General features: G+C 36.7%; 2 protein-coding genes and 1 non-coding gene across 7 annotated transcripts; 2 read left to right on the top strand and 1 right to left on the bottom strand.

Annotated features, from left to right (window-relative positions):
* Positions 1 to 5711: 5711 nt before the first annotated feature.
* Positions 5712 to 12681, top strand: LOC113714931 (protein PSK SIMULATOR 2-like). Its single transcript, XM_027239078.2, has 13 exons — positions 5712 to 6204; positions 6295 to 6661; positions 8146 to 8468; positions 8666 to 8758; positions 8844 to 8934; positions 9767 to 9860; positions 10444 to 10541; positions 10802 to 10871; positions 11184 to 11284; positions 11450 to 11566; positions 11708 to 11784; positions 11966 to 12013; positions 12101 to 12681. Exons 2-13 carry the CDS (start codon positions 6371 to 6373, stop codon positions 12573 to 12575), a joined length of 1878 nt encoding a protein of 625 aa, XP_027094879.1. The 5' UTR covers positions 5712 to 6204; positions 6295 to 6370; the 3' UTR covers positions 12576 to 12681.
* Positions 12682 to 13403: 722 nt separating this feature from the next.
* LOC113715247 (small nucleolar RNA Z279/snoR105/snoR108) lies at positions 13404 to 13511 on the bottom strand. The gene has a single exon (XR_003453887.1). It is a non-coding gene; the product is annotated as a small nucleolar RNA Z279/snoR105/snoR108 (small nucleolar RNA).
* Positions 13512 to 18528: 5017 nt separating this feature from the next.
* Positions 18529 to 23990, top strand: LOC113713358 (uncharacterized). Of its 5 annotated transcripts, none has more exons than XR_011822547.1 (7): positions 18529 to 18980; positions 19108 to 19156; positions 19285 to 19336; positions 20185 to 20345; positions 20769 to 20882; positions 22938 to 23128; positions 23239 to 23990. XR_011822547.1 is itself a non-coding variant. In XM_072069668.1 (7 exons), exons 1-7 carry the CDS (start codon positions 18604 to 18606, stop codon positions 22725 to 22727), a joined length of 930 nt encoding a protein of 309 aa, XP_071925769.1. In that variant the 5' UTR covers positions 18530 to 18603; the 3' UTR covers positions 22728 to 22914. The 5 variants fall into 5 exon arrangements, 4 of the variants coding, with proteins under 4 accessions (XP_027092875.1, XP_027092878.1, XP_027092876.1 ...); XM_072069668.1 differs by lacking the exons at positions 22938 to 23128; positions 23239 to 23990 and adding exons at positions 22330 to 22467; positions 22689 to 22914 and having other exon boundaries at positions 18530 to 18980; XM_027237074.2 differs by lacking the exon at positions 23239 to 23990 and having other exon boundaries at positions 22938 to 23162.
* Positions 23991 to 25979: the final 1989 nt, after the last annotated feature.

The raw sequence follows: 25979 nt of genomic DNA, 5'->3' as shown, positions 1-25979 counted from the left end.
TTTTTAAGCAACAATCACCAGATTTTTCATATTAGTCACTTGTGGAAGACGCAGGATAAAAGGGAGACGAAAGGAGCATCTGTCAAAATGAAATAATCAGTTCAACAAATAGAAAGAAAAGTTTTGAGCACCCTTGTATCTAGATCCCAAACCATTGAAACTTTGACTCAATGGTCATTAAATATGTACTAAATCTTTCTTTGAATCGTAGGTTGAGGGTTCAAAACCCACCTATAGTGAAGAGAATTTAAAAGAGGTGTCAGAACACTCATTTGATCTAGTCAAGTCCGTATGCCTACTAATCTCTTACATAACCTCTTTAGGCTTTTCTTTCCTATAAAATATGATAGATTCGATTATACAACTATTATCATTGCTGAAAAAAAAGTATCCAGATCCCACAAGGGAATTCAGCCTCGAGGCAAATGTTACAGGCTAGGCACCTTAAATGAAAAAAAGTATTCAGTAACTCAAGTCAATCTCAAGTGACGCAGAGTTTCACCCTAAAAAATTGAATGGTCTAAAGATATTTTCAGTGATGAAACTACCTATGCAGCACAGCATGAATGCAGGAGTGGGTTCAAGCTTTCCCAGACCCCTTCTTATCAATGAACGCTTGCTGGATCACTTTGTTGGACTTTACCTAGCTTTTGATGATTCCTACTCGTAAGGGCATCTACAGATGTCCCAACCTCCTGAGTAGAGGTTTTGTTCAAATGCTTATTCAAGCAGAATCCTTACATTATGTGAATCTGAGTTGGATGATCCACATCACACTATTACAAGGCACTGATGCTCATCATCCGCAACCATTCCAAATGTAGGTCAGAATTTCTTCAAATATGTTTTTAAATTCATTCAAGATGTCCCAGAGCTCATATTCAAGAAGGATATGAGTCTTGGGTTACTTTTAAATTCATACATATTTTCTTGAGTTGTTTTCCTGAAAAATCATACGGTTGCATACCACAACATCCCCATAATAAAAAATCCTCTCTCGTAAGTTCTATACTACAGTATCAATATAAACTATCGTTTAAAAAACAAAAAAAAAAAAAAAAGTTACCATCGCACTTGGTCTCATAATGTTTAATTAAAATCTTCCCTTCCTCTTGGTCTCACAAGTTTTATATCCTCAAATGTTTACCATGTTTACCCTAGTATGTTCGCAAATTTTGAGTCACAATCATGATATTTTAAGAAATACTTTAGTGTGTTTAGATAATAGATTGTTTCGGATAATTTTTTTTTTTTAAAAATACATGTGATATATGCGAGTTAAAAAAGTAAATGATTGAAAAAAAATATTGATGATGCAACCAAATAGATTTCTGAAATAATCCACTATCGAAACTATTTGATAAATAAGTTTGTTGAGAGGGTTTTGGTCTAATAAGTAAGATTGAGATCTCAAAAATTAAAAATATGAATTCGAGTCCCCCTTCCCCATCACACTTCCTAAATCATATCTCTCCCTTACGAGAAATTAAAAAAGAAAAGATAAATACACAGTTATGCAGCTGAGACCATTCATGCATAGTGCAAGTTTAACCATTCGGTCCAATGAACTAACCATTAGTTTAGGCCCGGCCTCTAACTTGACTGAATAAGGAGTTAACCTGATCAAATTTGAACAAACTTGTTTGATCCGCTGGTTCAACTAGAAATTCGTCCGGTTTTTTAGACTGATTTTTTAAAAACAATTATGGGTCTTTTTTTCGTTAGAAACCAAGTGTATGTAATTTTTTTGACAATGTGTGAACATTGGATTTTCATTTAAATGTGTATAAGACTTGATCGCTCACTTAGTTTTTATTTGATAACCAAATATTTCTTTAAATAAGCTTATTACTTTTTTAATTATACAGTTAATCTTTTAAATTTCAAACTGAAAATGTTATCATCATGTGACAACATTTGAGTAGTTAGAAAATTATTTTTATTTTTTTAAAAAATGAAATAATAAAATTGTTTGTGTAAAAGTATGACAAAATTAAAATAAGTTTTTTGTTTAGTTGTATAAAATTAAGTCATCTATTAAACTTAAAATTAAGGTTTACATTTGACTATATAATTTTTTTGTGACCGTAACTAGATGAGAGGAAGGGAGGGGAGGAGGGAGGAGAATGAAAAGCGCGAATGAGAATGAAGGAGAAAGGAAGGGGAGGAAGAGAGAAGAGAATGAGGCAGGGAAAAAGGGGAGGGAAAAGGGAGGTAGCAGCGATGAAGGAGGGAGGAGGGGAAGGGAATGGTGGTGGTGGTGAAAATTGACAAATTAAAAAAAATTAACCCCATGAATTTTTAATTTTAAAAAATCCCAAAATATTTTCCAAAAGCACTTAATCCATATGAAATCCATCCACACTAGAAAGTTTTTCAATACAATACTATAGTGTAATTTTTCAAAACACATCTAGAAACACGTAATTCATACAGACCCATAATTTTCGATTAGACCATTGAAAAGCATTTACAAATCTATTGAATTTGAGTTGCAATGATTCATCGGAACACAGGATGTTTTTGAAGTTTCAATATTAATTGTCTTTATATTTATTACTTATTGACCTTTTAGATCTGTTGATTTTTAGATTTACATAAATTTATGTATGTATTTTGTATCTTGTTTGATGTAATTTTTGCAAGTAGTGCAGATAATACAATGAAAATACATGTTTTTGATTAAAAAAAAAATCCAAGTAGTATATACGTGCCAAAATGACATTTGTCGAGAAGAATGATTGGAAAAGAACGCATTCTAGAAGGAATTGTATTTCCATTCAAAGCCTCGACCATGGATTTTATTAATGAATATAATAACTGCAGTATAGACAAGCATTGAGATACCTCGAGTGACAAAACCGCAAATTGCTAGATGGCATTTGTTACAACCGCATCGGGCATCAAGAGAATTATTCCACTGATAGTACTGATCTTTGCTTGCTCATTAAAACTTGAGGTTCAAAATTCAACGCATTTCCTTTTTTTTTTTTTAAAAAAAAAAATCGATCAAATCATCACCAAGTAAAATTCTTCAAAACCTTCGTCATCCATTCCCTTACCTAAACGTCGGTTTACTTCTATGCACTTATTGTGCTGTACATTAGAAATTCCAACTTGAATTATGAGGAGAATTCCCCAAAGACGATAAGAAAAGAGGAGAGAGATAAAGTCCGAGCAATCCAGAACGAAAGGTCAAAAGATTAAAAAGCATGGACGTGCACTTTATCTTGATCACGAACTCTCGGTCTGGACCGTGGACCGAGTCAGCTTATGACAGTAAACCTAGCTGGATCTGGAATTTTGCATGCGCTTTTTTTTTTTTTTTTTTTTTTTTGTCGCTGGGTATCGAACACTCCGGACTGGTAATACCGTATGTGCCACTAGTCCCATCGCCCAGGGAGAGCGGACCCCACCGATCCCCGAGAGTATTACCCCGGTTGCTCAAGCTCAGGGTTGAACCCCAGACCTGTCTCACCTAAGGAGGCTACACAGGCCACCCGAGCTAACCGAGGGGGGCTGAATTTTGCATGCGCTTTCAGTTCCAAATATCCGCGTGTCACTGTTATTTTTTAATTTATTTTTTTTAATAAAGGAGGGTTGAGATTTAAAAGATGAGAATTAAAATTAAGAACATTAACGCATTTGCTAATTACTTTTTTTTTTTTGTGCACGTACATCAAATTTTTATAATATATTTTTCTATAAAAATTTCAAAAAATAACAATCCAAACGGATTTCTGAAACCTCAATCTCAGGCGGATCACTACTGCCTATTTGTGTGTGGGTCGGTGTTTTTCTGATTTCATATAAAAATGGGACACATTACTAATTTAATTCAATAGCAATAGTAGAATATAATATGATGACTAGTAAAAAATCATGTGAGGTGTGAAAGGTACTACTACTTAGCAAGATTCTAAATCAATGCTTTGGCGTCTTCGTTGGGCTTGGTAGTTGACAATTGATGTCGAGGACCGGTACGATACGAGTAATCCAATGGAAAATGCCCACGTAAGCAGTTTAACTTCCTCACGCCATTCCTCTTCTTCTTTTTTTTTTTTTATTAAACAAAATAATGTGTTTTCTTGTAAAGGCCAGTTTAGCACTTTCGCGCAGCATTTTTCAATCATGCCCTCTCTAAGAAATTATAATAAAATTTTCCCTTATATTTAAAGACAGCATTTTGGTAATTGGATACTTGAAATAGTCGATTTCACAAAAAAAAAAAAAAAAAAAAAAAAAAATATATATATATATATATATATATATATATATATTGCTGAAAACGAAAAGGGGTTTGAATGACCCTTTCATTATCGTTGAAACGGTAAAAGTACGAAATAATAGTAAGAGACTCAGAGGAAGAGTGGTTGAAGCAGAATAATGGCGATAGACTCTTTTACAAATCTTATGTACAAATCTATCAGCTTTAGTGGGCCCCGACAACCCTGACCAAGTGTAAATGCTGTTTTCGTCAAACTGACCATTATATCCCTTGTTTTGGATTTGGTTACGCTTGTCATTCACCTTTTGGCTTTGCTACAATAATATAAACTAAACTAGTATAAAGTACTGTACCGATGGGCAAAAAGTCAAATTCGTGATTTTCTTAAGCAAGAGCATATTCCTTTTCTTTTCTCATTCCTTTTGCCTTTTTGCAACTCCATGTTGACTACTAGATTAGAGTTTCATATATGGAAGAAATTCATTAGGTGGCGCCGAGTGGGCACCATACCATGGTGAGCTTATTATACCTTTAAAATTTTGATGTCCAATCTGTAGAATTTAATAACACGCAAAATTACTTAAGAGTAAATTAATCTAATATTAATAATGTTTTAGGGCCTGGATTTAGTGGTCTTTCATGAATTTAAATATTTAACTCAAAAGTTTATAAAATATATACTGTATTTAACTCGAAGTATGTGTGCGTGTATATATTACTCAACCAATAGAGACACATAATTGAATTTGTCAACTTTCTTAAAATACCTGTCAATTTGGACTTGTTCTGTTGAAAACAAAATTGCTTAAGTTTCATAGAACATTTACTACTCCGCAATCAATGAAACAGAAATAGTAATCTGCATCATTTACAACAATATCCTTAATCTTTACACAATTATCACAAAAGTCAACAATAATACTACTTTTTTTTTTTTCTGTAGTCAAAGGCTAACCATTGATGTGAGTATTCTTTTGTTGTTTGGGCCACCATCTTATTAGCATTCAAACTTCAAAGTCAGTAATTGTCTAGTGGAGAAAGAATGCCCTTGAGAAGATGATCAAATGATGTAATGCCAAGTTTTAATTCTCTACTTTAGCAAATGTTAAAAACAAAAAGAGCAAAACTGTGCAATTCTTTTCTTCCCCTCGAGCCGATAAAGACGAATCAAACCCAAAAAAAAAAAGAGATGGAAGTTGAACGGAAGTTCCCAAGTTCCTAACCCACAAGACCAATAAGGCCATTCTTTGGGTCAATGCCAAAACCAGCACTATTAAAAGTTGGAATAGTAATGATCATTTCATCTTATGAAAAGGGAAAAAAAGAAAGGGTTCAAAGAGCTTCTTGCTTAAACCACATCTCAGCCAAGGATTAACATAAGCAAGAAAAAGGGCAAATAGGTAAAAGAGCAAGTCCAAGACTGAATGTGACGTCAGATGCTCACCAAAACCCCCAAACAAGGTAGGCGGGGAGGGGCGGACTGGCTGACTGACTTCACAAATCACAAAATCACAAATCTCATCCCATCCCATCAAATGGCAGCCCCATTCAGACCCGCCCAGCAAGACTTTTATTTTGCCCAGGAATTTACCACTACTGCCACTGCTGCTGGGAATTCAACTCTGCCACCGCTCCATTCCCATTGCCCTTTCCGATTCAATTTCCATTTCCACCCGGAAATCAAATTTTAGTTCGCAAAAGAAAAGAAAAGACAAAAAAAAAAAAGAGCAGTCAAGCGTGTCTTTTTGCTGACTCCCTCCTCTGCCTCTCTTCCGTGTCCGCGTCTTCTAATTGGTTGTTGTCCTCCTCTGTTCTTATTCTACTCAGTCAGCCCACTTGGCTGCTCACCACCGTTCATCCCCAATTCTTGAATCTTGATAACCCTCAGACTGTATTTTTGTAAAGTCCAAATTTTTTTTTTCTTTTTCTTCAATCAGCTGGTAACGATACATTTTTATTTCCTGTTCGTTGCATCTGTAAGTTTCAGCTCTGCCATTTTTCAAACACTTTTCAGTTTTTCCTGATATGGGTTGCTGACAGTTTTCATTGGTATTGTGTTTTTCCAGGTGTTAATTTTAAAGATTGTAGCTTTTTGTGGGTTTTTGAGTTTTTCTTTTTGTTTTCTTGGGGGCACGGTGAAGAATGGGAGGAGTGTGCTCAAATGGGATAAACAAGAGGAGTATCAACAAATCGGAGCTAGAGGAAAGAAACCATGAGCATCACGACAAAAGTTCTGGGTTTTCTGGAAAGCTCAAGTCTGGGAAGAGTTCAGGGGGAAAGCAGCAGAATAAGATTGATGATTCTTCCCATGCATATCCTGATTTCGATGCTTTTGAGAAGACTTCAAATCTCTATGATTCTGGTGAATTGCAATTATCTTTTTCTAGAGAATTGAAACCTTCTACCCCCGCAAGGACACCTGCAGCTGCCAAGGTACAGATGAAATGCATTTTCCCTTTTTTATGCTTAAATATCTTGTTTGGTTGAAGGGTATCATGTGATCAGAATTTAGTTTTGTGTGAACAATTGGGATTGGAGAAGATGGTCATTTTATGCCAGCATAGAATGGTACTACATGGATCACTTAGCATCCCTTCGTATTATTTTAGCTTTTGCAGTTTTATGCAATCGGCTGAAAGTGATTGGCTGTTCAGGTAATTGTAGAATAAGAGCGTTTTGTTAAAGGAGGAGCAATGAGATCGAGGATTAACTGCTGGAATTGTCAGTGGTCTCTCTTTTATGTAGCTAATTGTTACAGTTATGTGATTGAGGAGCTTTTGAAACGCATTTCTATCAAGTTATAATCTTGGTGATTGGAGAAGTTAAGACTCAGAGTTTTCATGGGATGGCAGAAGGATGCGTTACTCTACTCTGATCGACAAAATGGAGAAAGTATGTCTCTGGACTGCAAAGGACAATGTTGGGAAATGAATGCCAGAGGTAGACTAAAAATAGAACGAGTTGGAGACACATAGAAGTGTGGATGGTGTATGGTTGTCGCACTTTGGTTGGCAATTCTGGCTTCTATTGATGAGTCAATATGGATAAGCTTGTTACTGTCAAAAAATTCAAAAGAGTGCTGATGGTTTGTTAGGGAGTTGAGATCATATTGGAGGCACTTCATTTAGTCTTGTGCCCTCTTCTGCTTCTAACGCCATATATCTAACAACCTGCTAAATTCTTATGCCGTGGGCTTATCGTACAATGTTGTTTCAAACATCATGGTTATGGTAGATCCTGCAACAATCAGTATGACCTTCCAGAAGTCTTCTCTAGCCAATTTCTGACAACAGAAAGGCTCATACATTAGGAAAAATTGTGGGAGCTAGAGCTCTTCCCAATAATCTACAAATCTTGATTGAGGATACGTTCTGGCATAAATTTAAAGTAATTTCTTGGTCAGAAGATACTATACATATTCTGTCGCTTTGCATGTAAGTAAAGCGCCTAAGATCGATAATTGGTGCTATATCATGTGAAAATATGGAGAAAGTAAATGGTGCTAAGGTGATGGTAAAATTTTTTGTCTGAGATTTATGAAGAAATTAAATGGTTTCATTGTCTGATATAGGTTTGTGAAAATATCAGTTCAAATTCTTAAGCCTTGGGACGTGCATCAACAAAAGCTACTAAAACATGAGAATGATAGGCTTTGAATCATTTAGGAGCAATATTTTTGCTCTTTGATAGTGCTACTTGGCATATGCTGGAAAATGCCATGTTAGTTCAAAGTTTGATTTGTCTAAGCGTAGTATTCTGTAAGCCAATTCATTCACAATGAAAATGGAAATGTATTCCTGGAGTGTGCCTTTAACAGGAATATCTCCTTGTACTTAAGGTGATTTACTAACAAAAGTTTTTGAACTAAAACGATGTGAATGTGAAACTAATTCATGTATCTGATGTTCATTTAACAGGGGCCTCAAGTGAGCTCATTTCTTGGAAAGGCTGGGATAGCAGGACTAGAAAAGGCAGTCGAAGTACTGGATACATTAGGTAGTAGCATGTCAAATTTAAATAACAGTGGATTTATCGGTGGCATGGCTTCAAGAGGGAACAGAATAGCTATCTTGGCATTTGAAGTTGCCAATACTATAGCCAAAGGAGCAAATCTATTGCAATCCCTTTCTGAAGATAATATCCGCTTTCTGAAAAAGGAAATTCTACATTCTGAAGGGGTACAACAGCTAGTCTCTACTGATATGAAGGAGCTGCTCAGCATTGCAGCCACTGACAAAAGGTTTCTAGCTTCTCTCTGATCTCTAGTTTTCTTCCTGGTTTATGTTTTCCCCCTATTCAGTATGGGTCATTGTTACCCGCACAAACAAATTTTCTAGATTTTGGTTTTTGAACTTCATTCTGGATTGAGCAAAAAAATATAAAATAAAATAAAATAAGAAAAATCTTATGTCATTTATTGGCTTCTGCATTTTGTAGGGAGGAATTTGATGTCTTTTCTCGAGAAGTCGTTAGATTTGGGGATCTGTGTAAAGACCCACAGTGGCACAACCTGGGACGATTCTTTTCAAAGTAAGCTGGATTGCTTTAGCCTTTGGCAAGGCTCTCTTGTCAAAGATTCAAAAAATTGTTTGCTAATACGGTCTTAATGTCTTAGGTTGGACTCAGACCCTGTAAATCCTAAGCTACCAAGAGAAGAGGCAGAAATGACCATGCAAGAATTGACATCGCTGGCTCAGCATACTTCTGTGAGTGTTCTCGTGTTTTACAGTTTCGTAGTGTATTAAATGGTTCTCAATTTTCATTTTCGGATACTTTTTACATCTTATTGCATTGCTGTTGTTAACTGGATGGCATTGCTACTAATTGTGTTCTAAACATGGTTAGTCCTTGTTGTTTGTTTTTCTTTCCTTTGAGACACTTTGCATACAAGTCGTATGAACAACTTGAAGGGACATTTTATTTACTAATATTTGCCCTGTTCTAGAAACTTAAGATTCAATTTCCACACTCAGCTCACTATGCAACATTCAAGAGTTACAAAACTTGATTCTGTCTCATTGTTGAATATATTCTGCTTACCAAGTTTATGTGTTGAGGGATGTTTAATAGCCTTGCAATGTAATATTGATGTGGGCACAAAAATGAAAAAAAGGGTTCTCAATTTACTAATAGCAGGGTATCAATTGCCTTGCAAACACAACCCCTTTTGATAATCTTTCATGCTTGTAAAATTTGGGCAGCAATTTAGATTTATTCTTACCATTTGTACTTGATAACGTCTGCTGCGTGTTTTTTGGGTTTCCAAGGGTTTATTCACACACCATAGCATTGTTACCTTGTTTGATTCAAAATTTCTTTGTAAACTTGTTTGCTGTAAAGAGTACACAATCCAATATGTATGAAGCAAATTTTGAAAAATTACTTTATACCAATAAATAAATTGTGCATGGTTTGTTCTCTGTGATTGAATCATATCAAAAAGAAGGAGACATTTTAAATTGAGCCTAATCTATTGAACCAAGTAGAAGTCTCTATTGCTATCTAATTTGGGGTGGTGCACCTGTTTCTTTGCTGCAGGAACTATATCATGAATTCCATGCTTTGGACAGATTTGAACAAGATTATCGTCGGAAGCTTGAGGAAGTTGACTCCTTGCACCTTCCTCGGAAAGGTTTGGGCATGGATACTTTTCACGTTTAGTTTTGTGTTTTCACTCTCACTTGGGTTTCTATTCCTTTATATCCTTTTTTCTTTTTCATTTTGGGCGGGGGGTGTGGGGCGCGTAATGGAAAATGAGAACTTGTTGTCCTCCTCCTGTTCAATGCCTGTAGCTTTATGTGTCTTTTGGACTTGTGCAATAAAACAAATATCTGTGGAAATATCAAATTACCTGATTATTATATGAGAGATTTCATGGTTTATGTCAATGGTAACACATATATTTTGGTATGGATTGTTTCATGTGATAATTTAAGTGTACAACTAAAACATTCTCAACCTTTACTTCCTATATCTGGTGTTGGAGGTTCAATTGATGTTTTTTATTTTTGCTAGACCTCTCCTTGTACCATCAACAGCTTGTACCTTGGCTTCTTCCCCTAAATTGACTCATTACACTACTTCCTTTTTTTTTTTTCAGATACGATTTAGTGAAATCATTTTCTGTTTATTTCTGAGAATACATGTGGTGGAATTTGTTCTTTACCATTACCGATGACTAGTGCTGATAATTGCTCTTGTTAAATGTCTCACAGGTGAAAGTCTCATGATATTACAAAGTGAGCTAAAACATCAAAGAAAACTCGTTAGAACCTTGAGAAAGAAATCTCTGTGGTCTAAACCTTTGGAGGAGGTATTCAATAAAATCACTTGCTTTATATTCTTTGCTGAATGCAGCCTTTTTGGGCAATCTAATAGAGGAGTGCGATGTTCATTCTTTGCTGGACCCAGCTTTTACATTAGCATGGATTTATTGTCTAAAGAGGACATTTACGTCTTAAAAGAAGAGTATTGCCTGTTGAGAAACTGTTTGCTTTATATACCAAGTTTCTCATTTTAATCTGTGCCGCTAATCATCTGCTTTTCTTTTTGCCCTGTGTGATGCCACTGCAGGTTGTTGAGAAACTGGTTGATGTAGTTACCTTTATACATCAAGAGATTTCAGATGCATTTGGAGATAATGGTATGAAAAATACATTTTCACATGTTCATTTTTTGTTACGGAAATATTCCATGCTAGTTCTGGTGTGGAAATAGTTCATGCTAGCATGCTTGGACACAAGATTCTCAAAGAAAAGAACCGATGTTACATGTGATACTTTGCTATCAAATTTATGATTGATCTACAATTTATATTGCCCAGTTTGAATGGGCATAATCTGTTTTTCATTACAATACGTTTCACCTTTTCTCTTTTGGTAGTTTTCTCTCCTAGCTGTCTGTTGTGCTGCAAAATTGATAAATCGGAAAGAGCCTAACGACATTTTTATTACAGGGTTGGTGGCTAGTGGGAGAGAGCCTACTAAACCAGAAAGACTAGGTGTAGCTGGTCTTGCTTTACATTATGCTAATTTAGTTACTCAAATTGATAATATTGTAAGTCTCTCTCTCTCTCTCTCTCTCTACATGTGTGTGTGTGTGTGTGTGTATAATTATTTTGTAATTTTAACTTTATTTATTTATTTGTTGTGGTGATATCCCCATGTGCTTTGCCTGTGTTTATGGTACTCTTCTGCTAATAAAGTTGATGTTGGATTTTAGGCATCACGCCCGACCTCTCTTCCTCCTAATATGAGAGATACTTTGTATAATGGGCTGCCTCCCAGCATCAAGACAGCTCTACGCTCCCGGTTACCACCAACAGATGCCAAGGAAGAGGTTTGCCCTCCAGACCACACTTCCCAATATTGTTTTCTTCTCTTCCTTGTTTTTATTCGTGTTTGGTGCGCTGGCTTGAAAATTGTGAACTTCTCGTGTAACCATAACCTTCATGTACATAATTTATATGTTCTTTCGCAGCTTACAGTTCCTCAAATTAAGGCCGAAATGGAAAAAACTCTACAGTGGCTTGTTCCTGTTGCTGCAGATACTACAAAGTATGTAAGATGATTGTCAGGAATACTACGTTATGAACTGCTGTGACCGTCTTTTAAGTAAATAATAATCTTCCATATGATGTTTGATTAGTATGACTACTTCAAATATGGTGTTACCAAGATTGTTGGTAGGCATGGCTGGAAACTAACACTGGCATTTTCTTACTTGTGATGAAAGCAGAGCGCATCAAGGCTTTGGGTGGGTTGGAGAGTGGGCAAATTCAGCAGGGTTAGTAAATTTGTTTATATGAACCAGCTATAGTTGGATTGTTGTTAAAGGATCGAGAAACTGAAAAGCTGTTTGTCTCTGTGGCAGGACTGAATTTGGTAAGAACACGAACAAAAGTACCAGCCTCATTCGCTTGCAGACACTGTATCACGCTGATAAAAAGAAGATGGATACATACATCCTTGAATTGGTGACTTGGCTTCACCGTCTCATCAGCCTGGTAAAGTATCGGGACACTGGAGCCAAGGTTCTGCCAAGCCGGTCCCCAACTCGCAAGGGGCTGAATATGCAGGGTGAGGTGTTAACCAACAACAGCAATGTCCACGGAGCTCAACTTTCCGTGGAAGACAGGAACCTGTTGGAGGAGGTTATGAAAAGGAGAAAAGTAGTTCCTGGGAGAAGCAAAAGCCAGGAGTTCGTTGTGGCCAAGAAGGGAAGCAAAAAGGTGTGGGCGCTCAGTCGGAGCACTGGAAGCTCGCCAAGAATAGAGTTGGGACATCCAAAAGCTAATGTTTTAGACATACTAGACGGGTTAGATAACTCATTTGGAGCTCTTCCATAAGATTTTAAAGCTGAGCATTATTTATTTTTTATTTCATTTGATTCTTCTGCTCCTGCTTGTCAAAATAGTTTTTGTGTATATATATATTTATATATATGTAGGCTTATTAGTAGTGGTAATATATATATATATATATACATGCGATGATGTGATGGCGATTATGTGAAAGTGTTGTTCATCATTTCGATGACTCATTGGAGTTGCGTATTTTTGGAGAAAAAAAAAAGGAATGTCTGTATTGGACACATTATATACAAAAAAAATATGTCCAGGTTGCATTTTGCATTTTCTTTGGCAAACTATTGAGTTCCCCGGGCACAAGTTGTATTAATTTCTCTGTGATGTCAAATTGTTCTGTGTTCATACCTACGTGGTCAGGTGCAGTAATATGCGTCCATTTGATCCTGTTCTGTTATAATTGATTGGTCTACTTCGGGCTCTAATCAAATCTGAAAATTCATTTCCAAAAGGTGCAGAATCCCTTTTGAGGAAGATTTTTAATCTTTTCTCTGGAATGAAATGATCAAACCAAAGAGGCATATATATTATAGAAAAATGGTTTTGGCAAATTGAGGAGGTAGTCATTATCGTGGACTGTAACCAACAAGGGAAAATAAAAAAAAAAACAAGTTTTGGGTTGGATGGGATGGAATGGATCCAATTGAAGAATCATTTAAAAGAAAACACAAAAACAAAAATGGTTTTTTGGATTTGGAAGGGCTGGGGTTAAAAGTAAAAAGGACTCGCACAAACCACAATCCCATTATGCCCCTTCTCTTCTCCGGTTACAAGGGACTCGGCAGAAAAGCAAAAGAAAGAAAGGACGAAGGGATCAGATTGGTAAATATGGGAGCGCCCGGGTTGTCGTAACCAGGCTTTGGGCCGGGCACCCATCTCGCATGTTTAAATGCGAGCTTTGACCGCTCATCACATCCCCGTAAACTGCCTGAAGGATCATGGTTTTCTCCCTGGCGCCCATCTGGGCCTTTTATTTATCACCCCATCAACAATCTGCTTCTCCTCCAGTCGGTGTGGGACTCTCTCTATATTAGCATATATAGCCGCGCCACCCAAACATAAATGAACTCTTTTGAAAAGCTGGGTCAAACGTAAACACCGGCCTGTGATTGTGGGGGGGAGTCGTTGATTACCTAAGCATGGAAATCATACCAACAATAAAATTAAATTTGAAATTTGAGGAAGTGAATTCCTTCAATCTCATTACTCTGCTAGATAGATGAATAGTCGAAGATTCAAAGAAGAAAAATGTCAAGCAAAATCAAACATGATCGAATGAACAAGCCCTCCAGTATAATAAGAATAACAGAGTGAGGATGGATTTAAGAAGAGAGAGCCAACATTTATGGCCTCCAAACCTACCTAGATTAAAAAAACAACAAACATCTAATCTTCTTTAACTGGAGGTACAAGTTTCAGGTCTTGAAGTTTGCATCCGAAAAGGGTTGGTCGACCATCTTGTGAATGGAAAGGAAATTACTCAAAATAGAATCCAATGAAAAACTAGAGACAGTCCGCAAGCTATCCCCTGAAATCATGAAAGCGTCTGCTAAGTACTAAGTCGCTGGAATTGGCACCAGAGTACAAGCTTCAATTCTTCTTAACCTTTCATGCTTTTATTCTTGTTAGAACAATTTTTCCAGTAAGATAATTCGTGACTTTGGATTGGATCTACAAGCACAAACGTTCCGAGGATAAGAGAATAAAAAAAAAAAAAAAAAGAAGCAATAAATAGTTGCAGAATTAGGTTGGACATCAAGCATCACCGTCGCCATCCATTATCCATACTCACACGTCATGTTTGTGTGTCCTCTGTTATCCGTTTCTGCAATCTAAATTCATGCCAAGCCTCACACGTATGGAATACGTCCAAACACCGACTTCTGAAGTCCTTCGTCCCCTGCTCGTATTAATGTTCACATAAAGCATTGATCGTCTTGGGCCACAACCTGCATCTCAGTATAGGAAGATCAGAACAAGTAAGACGCTAAATTTAGTAGCAACAATGGTCAAATTTATTCATTTCAATACTCAATATATTGTTCTGAAATTGAAAACAGACATTCCCTAGATTTCGATTATCACTCTCAACGCCCTAATATAAACATCCACCAGTGTCCGACCCACCAAAGAGGTTCCCCTAACTTAAGTTGATCTAATGTTTTACATAACGCTGCATAATCTTCCTTTTTTTTTGAATGAACGCTGCATAATCTCGACACACATAATATATACTCCCTCCGGCCCAAATTATTTAATTATGTTTCGGGAATTCAATTTTTTAAAAATAGTAGTTTGATTGTGATGTTTGTGCTTCTCTTTTTAATTTTTTTCCTATAAATTCAAATTTTAAATTTAAATGGTAACATGCAAATAATTAGAAAGAATCGTGCTGACCATTAAACCTTAATTTTTTTTTCTCATAAGATTATATATAAACTCACAATTGACATTACAATTAATTCAAACTACAACTATAGCTAAGTTCTACGCTTGGGTGGGACATATACTAACACAAAGATAAGAGTTGAATTGTTCTTCGCATCGAGAGTCGCCAGTAGGGATGGCAATGGGGGCGGGGGCCCGCGGGGGGCTTTCGGGGCGGGGGTTGGGGCGGGGGGTGGGGCGGGGGCGGGGGGGAATTTTTTCCCCCCACTTAGAAACGGGGCGGGGGGCGGGGGAGTATACCCCCGCCCCATCCCCCGCCCCGCCCCCCGCAAAAAAAATATATATATATATATATATAAATATATATATAATTATATATAATATGTAAATTAATTAGTTATAAACTTATGATAATGATATTATTAGTTAGATGTATAATATAATGTATATTAGTTTATGTAATATAATTGATATTATCAATTATATGAATAATTCTACATGTCTACTAATATAATTTATTAATTAGTTATACTAAATTTACTAATACATTTATACTAAATTTCTAATTACACTTAATAGAATAACACTTTTTTCTCAAAAAAAAGCACAAACACAATAATGAATTAGTGATTGCATTTGTACTAAAAGTGAAAACTTGACTATTTTAGTTATATTTATTTCATCATATTGGATTGTATTCAAATAACTTATGTTTGATTGTTTTTATGAGTTTCAATTGTAAAATTACAATGAATAATAATTTGGTGATGTGTTGATATTTTAGTACTTGATTATTTATTAAAATTTAATTATAATAAAATTATATAATAAAATTTTATTAACCCCGCGGGGGAAGCGGGGCAAGGCGGGGCGGGGGCGGGGCGGGGCGGGGGGAGCAGGAGGCGGGGGACGGGGCGGGGGACGGGGGGAACTAATAGGCAACGGGGCGGGGGACGGGGGAGGGGTCCCCCGCCCCAACCCCGCCCCGTTGCCATCCCTAACTACTAATCTAGAGATTAGTCACATCAACGAGTATTGGCACTTTATACACACACATATGTATATAGGAATTGATTAGGGATAATTTTAGAAATTTCCCTTGAGGTTTCTGACAATTTCACCGAGCTCCTCTAAAGTTTGAAAAATTGCACTTACCTCTCTGAATTTGATAGATTTAGTAACAAAATCTTAAAATAATATTTGACTTTGTCAAATTTTTAAGTGAATACCCAAAAATACCCTTATGTAAGGAGTTTTAATTTATTTTTTCTATACAATTATAAGATTATCTAGTATAATTATAAAGAAAAGATGCTAAAATTTTCATAACTATTATTTGATAAACAACTATATTAATAATAATTTTATCACTATGATATGATATTTTTTATGGTATTTTGTTATGAATTTAGATTTATAAAATAGAAAAGAAAATGTTAAAATAATTCATTTAGAATTTATGAATTTTTTGAGTAGTGGGATTATCATAATTTAGTAGTGATTTTGGGCAATTTCTTTTTTATTTATTGGTAATTTTAATACCAAAAAATAGTAAACAAAGATCATCAAAGCATTGGATTGCATATAAAGTTAACTCATTAAAAAAATCACTAGTTTGACATTTGATTACAATGGAAACTAGAGGTAATAGTGGTAATTCTATAGTTTTATTGGCAAAAAATTTTTTAAAAAATGAATAAGGAGGAAAAAGAATGAAAAAAATAATTTTAAAAGCTATTCTTAGTATAAGCATACTAAACAAGGGAATTTCATTAAAATATTTAAGGGTAGTATTGTCCTTTTAAATGACAAGGGAGGTATGTATAATTTTTAAAATATCAAGGGAGCTAAAGGAAATTGTTAAAAACCTTGAGGGAGGTTTCTGAAATTATCCCAATTGATTAAAATGATATTTCTGCAGAAAAGGATTGGGAAGAATTGGATCCACATATTAGACTTAGACTGTGAAGCTAGGATTCTTCCGCTTCATCACCACCCAAAATGATAAATAAATGACAAACAAATGATACTAAAAGGACCAAATTCCGAGATTGCTTTCACCTTTTTTTTTGCAATCCAAAAATATCATCATGATATTGCTATGTCTCGAAATGCAAAATATTAAAGTTATCTAAGGAAATATCATGCAGCAGAGGAGAAAGAAGCTTTGCCCTCTTCAATTAGATATAACTCATACTCCAATAACCGATCTTATTATTGTGATGAAATTGAGATCCATCAAAGTAAAAGGGGTCACTGATTTGATATAAACTTTTCTTCTCTTAAAAAATGATGATTCTAGGATGGATTTAGGCCTTATTCAGTCATTCATCGTGTTGAGAGAAAACACATCTAAACTTTAAACACAACTCTCGTAACAAAACTTGTACGAGCTAGTTTGGCACTACAATTTCTAACAAGATTTCTTAGCCTAAACTTGGGTGACTTTCCTTAAAAGTGAATTTAACATTCAAATGTTAAAACACTCTTGCTTCAGCAAATCACCAAAGCAAGAGTGTCCGTGTGAAGGTGTGATTAAAATTAATGTAGATGGGGCCTCGAAGATAAATCCTGGAAGACCAGGTGTGAGAGGGCTGATTAAGGATGACAAGGGGACGTGGGTTGGGGGGTTTTGCAAAGACTATGGACTGGCAAGGGAATCGGCGATCGCTTCTCCTTACCATAATCTGCTTAAACGGATAAGAGGCATGAGTGACAGAGACTGGTCATGTACCCTGCAGCACACCTGGAGAGAAGGGAATAGATGTGCAACTGGCTAGCCATCTCAATCACAGCTATCATATGATGGACTGTTAGAGGAACCACCACCAGGACACGAGCAGCTCTTAGGAGCCGATGTGATTGGGGTCACGATCCCACGTTTAGTACCGCGTTAAGGGGCCTTTGCCTCTCCTTTGGATATAAAAAAAAAAAAATTTATGCCAAGTATCCCCGCGGGGTAGCTCGAGCGGTCCGCTCCCCCTCCTTAGAGTATGGCGACCTTCCTGGCTTGTCTAGGGTTCAAGTTCCGCTGTTAATGTGTTCGGTGTGGAGTGGGGTCTCCTTTCCCGGGCCGCAGAGGATTAGTCAGGCCCCGTAAGGATTGACCCGAACACCCCCGTGTCGACAAAAAAAAAAAAAAAAAATTAAAGTTGCCCAACTGATTTCAAATGCAGGTTCAAATTCCCAGTGCATTGCTAAATGGGAAACTATATGTGAACGCAAAGCTAGCACGAACATTTTCTTTTCATTTTCGACAGCATATTCTGAATCTGTATTTTTATAGCGCTACTTTTTTAGAAACACAAAAAGAAAAGGAAAAAAAAATTAAAAAGGCTCAAGACATGGGCTTCCAATTGTCTGTTCCCAATAGGCAACAGGAAAGGTAGGCCAGTATGGTATGTATGAATGCATCGTGATGTTGGTCCATTACATTTTCAAGTTCATATAATCATTTGAGGCCCAAATCCAACTTAATGGACAGAAAACAATATGAGCCCATAATGATGATTGCAAACCCATTTGATTTGGGCGTAGCAGCACCTTCTTCTGAAATCTGAATTTCGAGCAACCAGCGACGAGTGGGTCAGTCGCTCCAACTCTAGGCTCTAACTCAGCAGCAATGGCGCATGTTTTAAGGCCTCTGGCGCGGTTGCCCAGATTACATCACCAATGCCACTGCTCCGCCGGAGCATTCTATTATTTCCTTACCTCCTGCTCCCTCCCTTCCGCAGAAACCACCGCCAAATTCCCCCACCAACTCTTACTCATCAATTCCTCCCCCCTGGTCTCTGCTCGCAACCTCCACTTCCGTACACGCGCTCTCAAATTGCGTCAACTTCCCTTGCCGTCCGATACCACTGAGAGCGACAGCGACTCTTCCGACGACGGTTCCGCCAAGAAGAGCCGCAATGAGAAGAAGCGCGAGGCTAAGCGCGCCGTCCGCTGGGGGATGGAGCTCGCTAACTTCTCTCCACCTCAAATCAAGCGCATTCTCAGGTGCATTTCCATTATTACTCTCACTCTCCTTTTTGATACTCTCAGAAATTTCTCATCAAAATGATCTGGTGATTGCTGCTAGTTGAGTATTTGAAGATGAATTGCTTGTTTGGTGTTTTGAGTGCAGAGTGGCCTCTCTTGAGCGTGAAGTTTACGATGCTCTCATGCTAGTTAAGGTAGTATAATCACTACTCAGTGTTCTCTTGATTAGTTTAGTTTTGTTTGTTGCAAAAAATTTACAAGTTATTGCGGTGCTCTGGTTGAGGTGGTGAGTGAGTAGGGTGTTTTTGTGAAATTGTCGCAGAGGCTTGGTCGCGATGTTCGAGAAGGAAAGCGAAGACAGTTCAATTATATAGGTATGCGGCTTGAATTTCTAGCTCGATACTTTTCCCCTATGAATATTTTACATTTTTAATTCTCACTATCCGAAATGTATGTAGGAAGGTATTATATATAGTAGTATGTAACGGTTGTGAACCGATGGTACGGTGGAGTTTGAAGGGTAAGACTAGGAAGAGGAAAGCAATCATTTCGTTGTTCATTGATATCAACTAATTCGGATATGTAGGCAATGTTGGCATGCAATGTTTGATTATAGAGGAGAAAAGTTTGGTCACTTGGTCACTAGTTAGTTGCCATGCAGGGCAATGTGTGGATCTTTGCATCTTTTCTCTTAGTTGTCCTGAATTGAAAGGCTCGTTGACATTTTGCATCTCCAGTGAAGGAAAGTCTTTGTGCCTCGTGAGGGAAAGCTCTAGCATCATATTTGGATTCGAATTCCTGATATTGTCTGCAGGGAAGTCACAAGTTTCAATGATAGTGAGAACTGAATAAGTAGGGACAAGTTTAAAGAAGTTATATCATCATTCTTATGAGAGATAGGATGTAATCTTGTTGACAAACAACAGGGGATCATTGAAGGATTACACGTTTTGAGTAGGAAAAGGGGAAGAGAGAAAGGAAGTGAAACAATTCTTGTATTAGTTTATGACCATGTTTTTGCTGTTTGTTTATTGATTTTCCTCCTTCCTCCTGTATATAACAACAAACTGGTAAAAATGTTGTTCAATCTGCTCGCTGTTGTGCATAGTTTTAGTAATTCTTTGTTCAGTAAACTGGACATTATTTTTGTCTGATCACATAGAAATCTGTAATGATAGTTAGTATAATGGACAGATTTTGATGTCTTTCATCTCCATTTCAGGAAGACTGCTCCGAGAGGTAGAGCCTGAATTGATGGACGGGTTAATCCAGGCCACAAAGGACGGCGACAATGGCAAGTTTCAAACTTTATGTGGTCCAGAAGCACAGGCAATTGAAGATAGTGATGACACAGCAGAAGAAACTGAAGATGAGTGTGAAGATGTATGCCCTGGCTTTTACACGATAACTTGAACTTATATTGGATGCTATGATTCTCCCTCCATTTTCTCATCCTCTTCTGTTATTTGAAGTAAACATATTGCCAAAACGAACATGTTACAGAACATAGAATGACCTTTCCCTCTTATGCTATATCAGAATAAGGCATGATGTGAATTATTCCTTATCTTATGGTACCTGACATAAATAATAGGATATTCCCTCTCATGCTGTTGCAAAATAATCTGACATGAATCCTCTGCAAAACTCAATGCTTCTCCTGTCTTTTAATGAAATTAGTTTTGATTTATTACTAAAAAGAATTGCCCTACCTTTCTGGATTTTGTTGACTCAGATCAACTGCATCATGTGAAGAACAGTGATTTACTTCACCAATGTCTTACTTTCCTTAGCTTTTGTTTACAGGATCCAGAGTATTGCATTGAGATAACAACCAGATGGTTTGAGGGATTGATCAAAAAAGATATTGATGTTATGAATGAAATCTACTCACTTGACAGCGTTGATTTTGACCGTCAGGTTAGGTCTCTTTCTTTTCCATCACTTGGTTATTTTTTAAACATTGATTTTCAATTGGATGATCAATTTGGCTCTCAAGTAACTTTCAGTGAAATTGAAAACTGAACACATGCAATTTAATTAAAGATAACAAGGGCTGGACACTGTTGAGTGTTGCAAGGTTGAAAATTGAGACTCTGAGTTTCTCTAAATACATGTCAAACATAGTTATAGGGAACTTCAAGCGTGTTATTCTGAATTGACCTATGGGTCAATTATCAATTTAGTGATCATCAGTTTCTAGCATGGTGAAAAACTTCTGTACATTGGGGGTGTTAGTTTCATGCCTGAGATTTGGTTTAAGGCTTGAGATCAAATTATTTGGGTATATATGCAAAGTTTGCTGGATTTCATGTGTCATTGAATTCTACTACAAGTTGGATATATGAAATCATGAGACACTTAATGGGGATTTCCCATGTGAAGCTTTAAATCACTTCAATTTAAGGGGCTTTTTCTTGGGGATACCTTGCACAGTTATTGCAATGGTGCGGGTTCTACCTTCTTTTGGCTTCATGTAGACCAATTATGGAGTTGATTGATTTCTTGGTGATATGTAATTACGAGAGTAGTTTACTAGAAGAAAGGCTCTGTCTGTCGTAAAAGTGGGTAATTGAGCTTGGAAAGACAATGACTCTCCTAGTGCTATGTGTGTGATAATATGGTGCTTGTTGATACTGCTGAATACTATCCTGTGTTCCAAAAACAGTTTGCGCATTTCCTTCAAAATTAACAAGCAATGCTAAATTGCAGTTCTCTGTTGGTTTGTCTGGATAGATCTGAGGAAGAGGAAAGGAATTGGGTTTCTTGATTAAGAGGAAGACAATTCCTCCAAGTAGTTGGCGAAGATTGTCCAAGAATAGTTTTTAATATATTATTATCTTTTGTACCAACCCAAAAAAGGAAAAAAAAAAAAAACCAAAGCTTGTCCAAGGATTCCATGCACGAAAACTTAGTTGCAGTTCAGTGGCTCTTTGATATTTATTTGCCGCTTGATTCCGTGTCCAGTATTCACTTTCCTTTGTGTCCTCATTTAACAAATGATATTTAGTTGCTTTATATGAAGATATTGGTACAGATGGAACTATGCTTTGTCATTTCCTATTATTTCAGAAGATTGGTGATATAATTTTGGAATGTTTGAGGTTCCCCGGTGTTTGTGATATTGCATCTCAGTGTAGAGAAGTAATTTGTGTATGTTTCTGCTGTGGGAAACTGAAAATAAGAAGCTTGGCACTCGTTGAATACATTTGTGCTAGTAGATATTCAGTGAAGCTACAGACAAATTGATATAAGCGCAGCATCACCTTTTCAGAATGATCAGAGTTGTTTAAATTTTTTATGTAATGGTGCTTGGACTATTACATTTGTCTCGGTTTTCATCTACGCTTCTCAATTTCCTTGATAGGAACTAAGAAGGCTTGTAAGGAAAGTGCATGTCATGCAAGAGCATCAGGTCAGCTCAGAATCAGAAGAGAAGGGGGAAGAAGTGGAAGCAAAGGTCGTGGGTGCTAAAAGGCGCCTCACTCGTTTCCTTCGGAGCCTTGTAAAGCAGCTTCCCATAGAATAAATGACTTAGTTGTCTAGTCTGTATACCTACGTCTAATTTATCTGTTCTGTCCAAGCACTAATATGACGGTCTGCCATATCAAATCCCATTTTTTATACTGTTTAATCCAGTAAAAAGGGAAAATAGAAATGAAGAATTCCCTTGGGTAATATTTAGTTTCGTCGCAGGATCTTTATATTGTCACTGCTGTACCACAGGGTTTCGTAGAAAGTGAGGAGGCGGTGGACTGCTTATGAGGAGAATAGGAAAGAAAGTTAAAGACACTGAAGGATTGGTGTTTGTCCTGTTGAAGACCATATGATGGTGGCTTTTTATTTTGTTAATATCATCGATTGTGATGTGATCACGAGTCGAGGACAAAGACTTCTTTTGTATCGGTTGAAATCTCCAATCTATCTGATGATGTTTTGAACTTTTTTGTTTTTTGTCATGTCTTCCCGTCACAGCAAATCACGCAAGGACAGAGCGAGGCATGAGAAAAGGAAGAAGAATTAGAGACCCTCCATTTGGACTTTAGAGAGTGTTTTGGCGGAGCAGATGTTTTCTGCAAATAGAAGGTGACAATTGGAAAGTACTTGGTGCAAATTACACGCTAAAACCTGTCCTGTGTGATGTGTGAACTGGATAATTGAGTTAGGTAGGAGAACTTCAAAAACCTTTCTGATGTTCAATTGTCTATTTTTTTTTTTAAAGCAAGAATCATGTGCAGCACTAATTTGGTGTATCCGCTGACGAAACTCGGTACAGGAGTGGTCATGCGTCTGCTTATATTCAAAATTAACGGCAATGGGCGTGGTCCGGGATGCTTTCACCATCCGATCCACGGTAGTCGTCCATTGATCTAACTCAGCCTCCTCCTCAGAAAGAGGTAACATCCCACATATATATCGTTATCGTTGGTGTAGGAAGTCCTTGCGTATTCGAGTTCTCATGCATGAAATCGGCCTGAATATCTACTATGGTCTGTCTAAACCGGGAACTAAAATCGTGCGAGCGTCCTTCCACAATTGATGTTTCTACTTTCTACCACCAAAGTCGTAACACGCACTACTCTCTCTTTGAAAATGCATAACGAAAGCAATAGGTCAAATTAAAAGGTTACAGTGAAATGATTTTTTTCATGTCACTGTACATTCGGAAGGCAGGCAGCCCGGATGGGTTCCGCCATTTATGACTGGGAAAAAGAACGTATCCTTTGCGGTAGCAGCATCATCCGGCTAGAAGGTTGAAACTAAATCAATAATATTACTACCAATAATGTCCTGGAGCGGTCCATTAAATGTGAGCAATAATAGTGGGTCAAATGAACCGGAGTTAATTAACAGCAGGAGTATTGGTTTCACAAGAGCTATGATCAAGGAAAGAAACCTGATATTCAGGGTTTTTTTCACTGGCGGCTCATTTTAAGTTACTACTCCCTCCGGCCAATCTTGGACTTTTATCTGCTCAGCTGTTACGGTGATGGCAAGGCAAGCTTCGGTTCATTAGACAGACATTAGTGTCTTTTATGCATATATGTATTTCCTGTAATAATTCCTTGCTTACCTTACAAAGCTAGCTTACTAATGCGAAGGAATTTTCCGTTGATTGCACACTAATTTGGTCTAATTTTGTAGCAAGAAATCAATCAAAATTGACTAAATTAAAGAGGTAAAAGCTAGGGCAAAATCGAGTAAACCGGTTATTATATATTTTTGTGATTTTTGGTGGTGTGGATGAAACTAAATCGGGTTTGATGTCCAAACCAGATATCAATATCTTCTTTAAAGGTAGATGTTGCAACATATCAAAGTGGGATGGAAGGAGTATAACTTATCAACCACTACCCCAAAAAAAAGAAAGAAAAAAAACTCTTAACGTATTTATGATCTTATGTTAGTGTGTTTTTCTAGCACCTAACTCGTAGAACATGTCGGCCGGCCCCGCAGGAGGGAAAATGGAGTCTACAAAGTGGGGGACAAATGCAATTGAGATAAGATAAGCCCACAAGACGCATTCTTTTTTTTTTTTGAGACGATAAACCTATTTTATCCTACACTAAGGGGGAGGGGGCGGACCTAAGGAGGTCCAGGAATAATCCGGAGGCAGTGACGGAGCCAGGATTTTTTTTGGGGGGGGGCCAAAATTTTTTCCTAATAAAATTATCTTAATATATTATGTTCAAAATAATTTTCTTCTATTTAAATATATGACATCTAAAAATATCAAATATTAAATTTAATTATAAAGGTATGTCTATTCATAAATATGCGGTATAGTCATAACAAAAATTAACAAAAAAGATAACTTTTGATTAAACATCTTATAACATCACAAACCATCCAATTTGCACATTATGAGAAGATGCTCTCCAATATGTCACCTATGCAATATATATATATATATATATATATATATAACCGTGTAATATAAATGTAACTATTTTCAATTGAAAAAAGATAAAAGTTATGTTAACATAATTTGAAATTTCAACATCTTTTTTTAGAAGTAAATCGAGCTCTACCCTCTTTCATAGAACTAAATTCATCTATGATTGAATCACTGCTAAATTTTTCAGCAACTTCCTTTTCTATATACACAGTTAGACAATTATTCAAGAAATTATCTTCCGTCTTGTTTCGGAGCTTTGTCTTGATTATTTTCATAATTGAAAATGCCTGCTCTGTAGTTGCAGTTGATATAGGAAGAGTAAGAACAAGTCTAATAAATCTGTCAATAAGAGGATATATCACTGATTTTCTTGTCTTCACCAAGTCTTGACATAACTCATGAATACCAGATAATTCTTGCAATTCGTGATGATTTGGAATGTCGAGCTCAAAATATTGAAGTTCTATTCTTAGACGTACTAGTTACAATTATGAATTGGGTCTTTTTAGCCCATTAACAATTATGAATTGGGTCTTTTTATTCTAATACATCACATTGGGTCAATTTACTATGGAACATCAAATTATACGTTTAATTTTTGAAAGTTAAATAATTAGTACAATAAAAAATAAATAACTTTTTCTGAAGAAAAAAAGTAATTCAAAGATAACTAATTCATATATATATATATATATATATATATATATATATATATATATATATATATATATATATATATAACTAAAATTGTAAAAATTTAGGGGGGGCCGATTTTATTTTACACACATATTTATATATTATGAATTAAAATTTTCAAAACTTAGGGGGGGCCATGGCCCCCTCTGTCCCCCCTTGGCTCCATCATTGTCCGGAGGGGACTGAACATACCACCGGACCAAACGGATGCACAGCACACTCGCCTGGATTTTTTTAAAAACAAGCCACTGAAATGTGGCATTTTTGGTGGGGAGGCAAAGGCTGCTAATTTACGCATACACAATCTACAAATGTTTCTTCATTAGCAGTCAAAGCTCCCGGTTTCCTCCTGGTTGCTGGTTGGCGTTTCGGAAGTAGTTACGGTCCCAATGTGGCAGTTTCATGACGACGGAGCATTATTT

This window comes from Coffea arabica, chromosome 10c (genome assembly GCF_036785885.1).
Source record: "Coffea arabica cultivar ET-39 chromosome 10c, Coffea Arabica ET-39 HiFi, whole genome shotgun sequence".
Lineage (NCBI taxonomy): Eukaryota > Viridiplantae > Streptophyta > Magnoliopsida > Gentianales > Rubiaceae > Coffea > Coffea arabica.
The sequence above is the reverse complement of the archived record's forward strand: the minus strand, read 5'-3'. Positions and strand labels throughout refer to the sequence as shown.

Bases quoted from the DNA above. Each gene is read 5' to 3' on its own strand.
- LOC113714931 (XM_027239078.2), top strand. From the start codon at position 6,371: ATGGGAGGAGTGTGCTCAAATGGGATAAACAAGAGGAGTATCAACAAA. The intron at 6,662-8,145 runs GTACAGATGAAA...TTCATTTAACAG, and splicing joins GGACACCTGCAGCTGCCAAG to GGGCCTCAAGTGAGCTCATT. The intron at 12,014-12,100 runs GTTAGTAAATTT...TCTCTGTGGCAG, and splicing joins GAGTGGGCAAATTCAGCAGG to GACTGAATTTGGTAAGAACA.
- LOC113713358 (XM_072069668.1), top strand. From the start codon at position 18,604: ATGGCGCATGTTTTAAGGCCTCTGGCGCGGTTGCCCAGATTACATCAC. The intron at 19,337-20,184 runs GTATGCGGCTTG...TCTCCATTTCAG, and splicing joins AAGACAGTTCAATTATATAG to GAAGACTGCTCCGAGAGGTA. The intron at 20,346-20,768 runs GTATGCCCTGGC...TTTTGTTTACAG, and splicing joins CTGAAGATGAGTGTGAAGAT to GATCCAGAGTATTGCATTGA.